The sequence below is a fragment of the Mus musculus genome, chromosome 4, assembly GCF_000001635.26.
Source record: "Mus musculus strain C57BL/6J chromosome 4, GRCm38.p6 C57BL/6J".
NCBI classification, from domain to species: Eukaryota; Metazoa; Chordata; class Mammalia; order Rodentia; family Muridae; genus Mus; species Mus musculus.
Genome location: NC_000070.6, coordinates 45,523,033 through 45,531,089, shown reverse-complemented (window position 1 = coordinate 45,531,089; position 8,057 = coordinate 45,523,033). Strand labels below are relative to the sequence as shown.

Below are 8,057 nucleotides of genomic sequence, written 5' to 3'. Positions count from 1 at the left end.
CGGCGCGTGGGCCCCCAGGGACTGTGCTGACTGCTTTGGCTTCAAAGAGCCGCAGTCCCTGCTGGAGGGAGGCACGGCCTGCCAAGCCGCAGGACGCGGGCGCCCTAGGGCAGGACCCCGGAGCTGGCGCCCAGGCGGCCGCAGGAGGTGGCTCGTGCAGTCGTGAGGAGGTTCCTGGCTGCACGCGGGGGCGTGGCCTAGGAGGGGCGTGGCATTGGCGGAGGGGTGGGGCCTGCGGGAAGGGGCGGGGCCGCGGCGCTGGGCGGGTTCTGGCGGCCGAGTGTCACACACGCGGCGGCTCGGGAGGCGGCAGCAGAGGCAGCGGCAGAGCCAGGCGCCGCCGGGACGGGCAGGGGCGCGCGGGCTCCGCCAGGCGCCGGCCGCCTCCCTCATTCGTTCGCTTGTTTTCCGACCCGCAGTGGGGCCGGGCTCGCCCCCGTGCACTCGAGAAGCCCGCAGCTGGCCGCGGCTCGCACGGGGCAGGGGCGCGCTCCGCGAGGGTGGGGGCGCTGGGTGCGGGCGTGCGCGGCGGGGGGCGCCTGGCCTTCCGCTCTAGGCGGCCCGGGTCCCTATGAGACACGTCTGTGCGGGGCGCGAGATCCAAAGCTCGGTCGGCGCGCGGCAGGGGCGGAGGGCTGTGCAGCAGCGGCCGGAGCCAGGCGGCGGCCGGCAGGAGGCGGCGGCTGCGAGAACTTGAACTTGGCGACCGGTGCCCCGCACGCCCCCCACCGGGGCAGGGGCGTTGCGGGACTGGGCGACAGCGTTGTCCCCCGAATGGCCGCGGCGGCGGACCGGGCTCGCGCGCCGCGGCCCTAGGCGGCCCTTCGCCATGGCCAAGTGGCTGAACAAGTACTTCAGCTTGGGCAACAGCAAGACTAAGAGTCCGCCGCAGCCGCCGAGGCCGGACTACCGGGAGCAGCGGCGCCGGGGCGAGCGACGAGAGCAGCCCCCGCAGGCCGTGCCGCAGGCCTGCTCGGCGTCCTCGGCGTCCTGTGGGTCGGCCGCCGCCTGCTTCTCGGCCTCGTCGGGCTCTCTGCCCGACGACAGCGGCAGCACGAGTGACCTCATCCGCGCCTACCGCGCGCAGAAGGAGCGCGACTTCGAGGACCCGTACAACGGGCCGGGCTCGTCGCTGCGCAAACTGCGAGCTATGTGCCGCCTGGACTACTGCGGCGGCGGCGGCGGCGGGGACCCCGGCGGGGGCCAGCGCGCCTTCACGGCGGCAGCGGGAGCTGCGGGCTGCTGCTGCGCGGCGGCGGGAGCGGGCGCCGCCGCGTCCTCGTCCTCATCCTCCGGCTCCCCGCACCTCTACCGCAGCAGCAGCGAGCGGCGGCCGACGACGCCGGCGGAGGTGCGCTACATCTCCCCTAAGCACCGACTCATCAAAGTGGAGAGCGCGAGCGCTGCGGGGGACCCTCCGGGAGGCGTGTGCTCTGGCGGCCGTACCTGGAGCCCGACGACCTGCGGAGGCAAAAAACTGCTCAACAAGTGCTCCGCCGAGGAGACCGGAGCTGGTCAGAAAGATAAGGTAAGCTCCAAAGCTATTGGTGCGCTTGGGGAACTGAGGCACTGCCACGTTTCCCATCCCTTGCATCAACTTTGCTCTGGCATCCTGGGGTCTAGGCTACAGCGCTCATTTTGCCAGATGGTGATTAGACTCCGACTCTTTGGTTCCTGCTCCCCAAACGCACCCTTGCGGATCCCAGAGCCAGAGCGAGAGCACCCCGTCTAACTACCCAGAAGACAGACCCAGCCAGCCCTTCCGGCTCCCCCAGTAAAGTTAGCAGCGGCTGGCCTAAAAGAGCATTTACTCTCGTTTACCCCGGGGTCCCTGTAGTGGTCCCCCTCCCAGATGCAGATGGGAATTGAGGTCTAGAATGGGAAAGGGAATCTCCGGGTCGTAGATTTCCTTATTGGCTGTCCCAGAATATCTGTATGTGTGTAAATGCTTCTAAACGTCCCACTCTGCGTGCCAGGTTTCCGAAGCCAAGCGGCCTTTTGTACTAGAGCGATATTGGGAACCCCCATGCAGGCTTTTCCGGTGTTAAGGTTCGTCCTCCCAGAGAATTTACCCATCTGGCCTTTCCCACCCGCTCTCCCCAGCTCCGCAGGCAGTCTGCTAAAAAGAGACCCTTCTCTGCCCACTTCATTCTCTTTCCTGATTCCATCCCTGTAGTACCGTCTCGGGAATGAGAAGCCTTTGTGGCAATCCCCTGCCGAATCTATCAGGCCATCTTGTTCCCTGCTTCATAACAAGGGAGTTAATTACAGGCAGGCCCCTCTACTCTTCCTTCCCTTCACACTCCTGAGTTAACCTCCCTTCCCCCATAAAATACTTGTTCTGCCCACTTCTCGCTGAGGCAGTGTTTTGATTAAATCTGAGGCCCAGTGAGAGATCTTCACGGCAGGGTTGCTTGGCTGGCCGGCCCCTGCTTTGCCTGCGTTCTTCCCCACACTCTCCTTGCAAGCTCAAACTTTTGCCTGGACTGATAGAGATTGGCTAGCCTAGCAGGGAGACATTTCCTACCTGTCAGCGGGTGCTTGGCAAGGCTTCTTTTTGCTTTATGGGAGAGGTGAGGAAGGATATGCCCTCCTGAAAAAGTTGCCTGTCTGGTCTCCCTGGGGTCATCCTGCATTGTCTGCCCAGGATGGATGGTATGAGCAGCCTGAAGGAGCCTATGTCCCCAGGAACGGTGTGGGCACACACCTTGGAAACGCATACTCTTTGTGCTTCCCAAGTATCCAAGATGCCACACTGAGAACAGAGAGCTGGAAGCCCTGGTGACTCATACAGTCACCAAGGGTACAAGAGGAGAGATGTCCCTGAGAAGAGCTGAGCTATTGGGCTTGTGGTTGATGTTTTCTGGAAGTCAAGCTTCCTGCAGCTTCATATGTGGTGGGCTCACTGGGTGAGCTTTGAGCTTTTCCATATGAAAGTGAGGAGAGAGCTTTCCAGAGAGGTTTGCAGCCCACCTCACCTGACTCAGCATCCCTAGTTGCCCAAGACCACTGCCCCCCAGGGGGCAGACTTTCCTTGTTTACTGCTTGTGGTTCAGCCTGCTCTCAGAAATCTTTGTGTGGCTTTCAAATTTGTTGTAAACATTTTTCCCCCCAATTAGAGTTAAGACTTACAGATGCATAGTAATCATACTTTGTAGCTGGAATGTCAAGTGTGCCTAAGACTTGGCTACATTGTCACAATATTTCCCATGGGTCTTTGCTCTCCTCTTCCAGGTGCTGGAAGGGGGATCCTGAGCAGGGTATGTCTGTGTTGAGTGCTGTGACAGAGGGCACCCTGTGATGGGGCCTGGTGTTAAATGGGGTTTCCATTGTTGACCTGGAGCCAGGAGTGATCAGGGGATGGCTGGAGAAGTGTCTGGTGCTTAGAGAACTGCAGGTATGAAGTCTTATGTGGTTGGAACGGAGAGGTTAGAGTTGGACAGGACCGGAGAGGGGCTGCAGGGCCTGGGCCAAGGAAGGTAAACTGAGTTGAATGGTGGTAAGAGATACAGTTTTAAAGAAACACTCTCTCAGGGATGGTTTTCCTTTCTCATGTTGAAGCTTTGATCTTTTAAAAGTGGTCTCTTCTGGGAGACAAGGGAGGATGTTACCAGATGTTCCTTCTGTCATGAGAAAGAGAGGCAGCAAGGGAGTGGTTGCAAGACAGAGTGTCCTGGAAGGCTGGCTGGCTTGGAAGGCTGGCTTGGACACTGCTTTATTTACTTTCTAGATAAGACTAAAACAATGCTGACCCTAGTCACTAGGTAGCCAAAGATGGGCTTCAGTCCCCCTTTCCCTTCCTCCCTCTTCCTTCCTTCCTTCCTTCCTTCCTTCCTTCCTTCCTTCCTTCCTTCCTGTTTTTAGAAACAGGGTTTTTTTTGTGTGTGTGTAGCCCTGGATGTTCTGGAACTCATTTTGTAGACCAGGTTGGCCTCTGCCTCCGGAGAGCTGGGATAAAAGGCATGTGTCACCACTTCTCAGTGGGGATTACAGGTATGAACCACATCTAGTTTTGTGCAGTTCTGGAGATTGAACCCAGGGCTTTGTAATGCTAAGTAAGCAATTCTACCAAAGGACCTCCATCCTCACCCCTCCTCTGCAACTTCTTAAAGCCCTACACACATTTGTTTTTATAGACTTTTTGACAGCTTTCTACATAGATGCAAATGTATCTTGATCACGCCCACTCTTTGCTCCCCACTCCCTCTCTACCCCCCCCCCACACACACACACTTGCTGTTCCTACCTTAATCTCCTTTTTAAAAAAAAATCACCTACTGAGTCAAATTAGTGCTGCCTGTATGGGCATGGGCAAAGTACCAGCTGCACCCCCCACTGCAACCCCTGCTCCCCCAAGCTTCCCTAAGAGCTGCCAGTAGCTCCCCAGCGACCTCCGACCCATGCTGGAATGGTTATTGACTGGCTTGATCTTGTACGGGTCTTGTGTGGGTGACCATAGTTGCCTTGAGTCCGTGAGTGCGATGGCTGTCCATGGTTAGACCACAATGCTTCACGGCATCTCTCCCATCCTCTGTCTCTCACATTCTTACTGTTCCAACTCTAAGGCTCGTGGGAGCCTTGAGAATTAGCCTTTTGATAAGTGTCTGGGTGATTGCTCTTTCTCGTCTTGGGTCCCACTTTGGCAACCCTGTTGCCATGATGGCTCTTCTCCACCTAATTCCCCAGTCTTCTGGCCAGGACCACTTTGGATACAGGCTGCAGGTGCCCATCGCCAGCTCAGTATGTGGCCAGTACCTCCCCATCTGGCAGTCAGATGGCAATCTGGTTTTCACATTATTTCTAGCAGACAGCATTTGGGAGGCCAGACCTACTGTGATCCAGCTCTGAACATCCCTAAACCTGTCTTCAGGCCCTACCTATAGCTTTAGGAAAATCCCACTTAGCCTGGGGCAGCCTAGCCTCCTGATGTTGCCTTTTGAGAATTGGCTGGCACCGGCACCGGTGTCAGCTTTAATCCCAGACCCAAAATGAGAGTTCGTGTGGCATGCAGTGTTGCTGCTGGCTTGTGCAGCCATCTTCCAGTGCTGTTCAAACATGATTCAGCTTTGGGGTCCCATTCCTGCCCTGCACACTTGAACCCTTTCCTCTTTTGCACGAGTAAGTTATCCATCTCTTTTCCTAGGTTAGTGAGTCCTGGGGCACATCACCTGGCCACATCCCACTCCTCCACTGCAACATCTCCAATGGGATGTTTTTTTCCCTTACAGTCATTCTTGAAAAAGAGTCTTTTCCCTGTTCCGAATTCCCCCCTAACATAACTTAGTCTCCATCTTTGTGCTCAGAGATGACATGTGAGCAAGTGGAGTGGGGGAGGGGGTGGAGGTTAAGGGTGCAGTAATCTTTGGTCTGAGCTTCTGCAGGAAGTTCTGATGGGAGTTTTCATCCCCCACAGTGATTTTTGTCCTGAGAACTTGGGGAGGTCTTTTTTCTAGGAAGTAGGCGTTTAAGGTGAACCTAGAGGCGATAGAAGGGGGACTTAAGTGGGATGGGGGTGCCTACAGGCTGTAAGGGGGCTTGTGTGTGTACATGAGCTCATGCTGGTAAAACTTCATTGTAGGATGTGTTCTTGGAAGCCAGAGCTCATATGTGGTGGGTCTTGCTTGGGAAATAAGAGGTGGCAGTATAGGAGAGGTGGGGTAGGGGCTTCAGCCGGTCTCATCCAGTTATGTTTTCTGCTGATCTTGTTTCTTTTTATCATAATTAAGTGGTGTTTCCAGTACACCTGAGAAAGTCAAGAATGCATCATGAAGTCATTTTTCCCAGGTATTAAATACATGCTAATGTGTACCAACACTTGGTATAGTAGCAGCATCTACAGAGTTGTGTTAAATAACACGTTTTCCATATCAAATGAATAAATAATAATAATTTTTAGCCGGGCAGTGGTGGCTCACGCCTTTAATCCCAGCACTTGGGAGGCAGAGGCAGGCAGATTTCTGAGTTCAAGGCCAGCCTGCTCTACAAAGTGAGTTCCAGGACAGCCAGGGCTACACAGAGAAACCCTGTCTCGAAAAACCAAAAAAAAAAAAAAAAAAAAAAAAAAAAAAAAAAACCCACCCCCCCCCCCAAAAAAAACCAATAATAATTTTTAACAAAAAACACAAAACAAAACAAAAACAGCACCACAATAAAGCACCTAGCAGAGTCTGAGCTCTTAAAAGCTAGACACGGGGAATTCAGAGGAAAGTGGGTGTGGTCGCCGAGGTTCCCATCAGGGTACAGCAGGGTATGTGTCCTGTGTCTGCAGCTGTCTGTGCCATAACCACCTGCCACTCAAATGGGGACAGAGAAAGCCAGCTCTGTGTTCCCAGCTACTCCGGAAGTTGAGTCAGAAGGATTATAAATTGAAAGCCTACCTAGGCTACAGAATGTTCAAGGCCAGTTTGGGCAACTTAGACCTTGTCTCAAAGTCAAATGTAAAAGACTGGGTCTGGAGGGGTGGCTCAGTGACTTAGAGTACTCCTTGCTCTCCAGAGGACCTGGGTTCAATTCTCTGCACCCACATGGAGCTCATGCGGACAGCTCACAAACACCTGCAACTCCAGTTTCAAGAGGTCCAAAGTCTTCTTTTGGCCTCTATGGGGACCAAGCACATAGTGCACAGTGAGCATGCGGACAAAACACAGAAAATAAAAAGGAAAAAAAAGAAAAAAAGAGAGAGAGAGAGAGAGAGAGAGAGAGAGAAAGAGGGTTGAGGTATTGCTTAGCGGTAGAGTGTTTATTTGTCTAGTATATGCTAAAATGGTGAGAGAAAACTTTTCGTGGGTATAAGCAACACTCAAGTCTTTGCAGCACGCTTCCTTCTGAGGGGCGGTGTCTCTTCGCTTACTCTGGCAGGGAGGGGCCTAATGAATTTGGTCAGTTTCAGGGACTTCCTGAAGCTATTTCTAATGGTTTACCTTTGTGCTGAAGGAACATTCCTGAAGTATGGAGTGCTTCAGTCTTAGAGGAAGATTTTACACACACACCAGCCAGGCCTTGGATTCAATTCCCAGTACTTTGCCCCCAAGTTGAAACAAAATTATTGACCCATACATCGACTTAAATTTTCTTGTTATTTCCTAACCCAGAAACAGTTGTGTAACTATGTAGTATTACTTTGTATTAGGTCTTATAAGTCAGCTAGACAGGACTTTTATTTAGTTTGAGTCTGGTACTCGCTGTGTAGACCAGCCTGGCCTTGAACTCATAGAGATCCTCCTGTCTTTGTCTTCTAAGGTCTGGGTTAAAGATGTGTGCCACCACGCCTAGTCTACTATGTTATTTATATAGGAGACATAAGCATCCTTGGTTTGTGGTATTCAGGGAAAGTTCTGGAAACAACATCCTTTGGGTATCAATAAATGAACAAGCCCACTTGGTTCTGAAGCCTGAGACGGTATCAGAACCTAAGGAAAGGCTGAAGTGCATCCAGAAGGCTGGAGCAGCCTGAATGCTGGCAGGTGAAGGAGGCCTGACTGGTGAGTAACAGCGGGACTGCCTGAGCAGGAACTGGGGAGCAAGGCTCCTGTGCTGAGCCTGGGCCCAACAGGCAGGGGCACGGGCAGGGGCAGGGGCAGAGCCGTTGGCAGAATGGGTCTAGGCGCCTTGATGTAGGGCAGCTGACCAGTCATTTGATCTTTTTTCACATAAATCACTAGTCCAGATCAATGGAAGCCAGGATCAAAATGACAGCTGTTTCGATTTGATTAATAGCCATCTTCTCCAGCCCTTAAAATGTCCTTTTTGGAAAAGGTTAGAACAAAGTTCATGGCCAAGGACAGGTTTCCCACCCTTGATAGGAGAGTGAGAGAAATTTTGTCAAAGCTGTTCTCTGTGTTAGTTCCCCAGAAGGCTTCATTGTAACACTTCCTTGGTCACAAAGTCCTCACAGCCAGTCTAGGTTCTAGGTCCAGATACTGTGTCAGCTATTGCTCCATCCCATGTCATTCCAGCCTCAGAGGTCAGCCAACTTTTTTTTTTTTTAAAAGGGCCAGAGCCAGGCAGTAAATGTTTTCAGGTTTGAGCTGGTCTCCATCACAGTGGGTTAGCTCTGT

At 53.4% G+C, this 8,057-nt stretch overlaps 1 protein-coding gene across 1 annotated transcript in view; it reads left to right on the top strand.

Annotated features, from left to right (window-relative positions):
• The first annotated feature begins 261 nt into the window (after positions 1 to 261).
• Positions 262 to 8,057, top strand: part of Shb (src homology 2 domain-containing transforming protein B) — a 107,553-nt gene continuing 99,757 nt past the window's right edge. Inside the window, exon 1 of the mRNA NM_001033306.1 lies at positions 262 to 1,528. Coding sequence (NP_001028478.1) covers positions 830 to 1,528 — 699 coding nt within the window. The 5' untranslated portion in view covers positions 262 to 829. The remainder of the gene's footprint in view (positions 1,529 to 8,057) is intronic.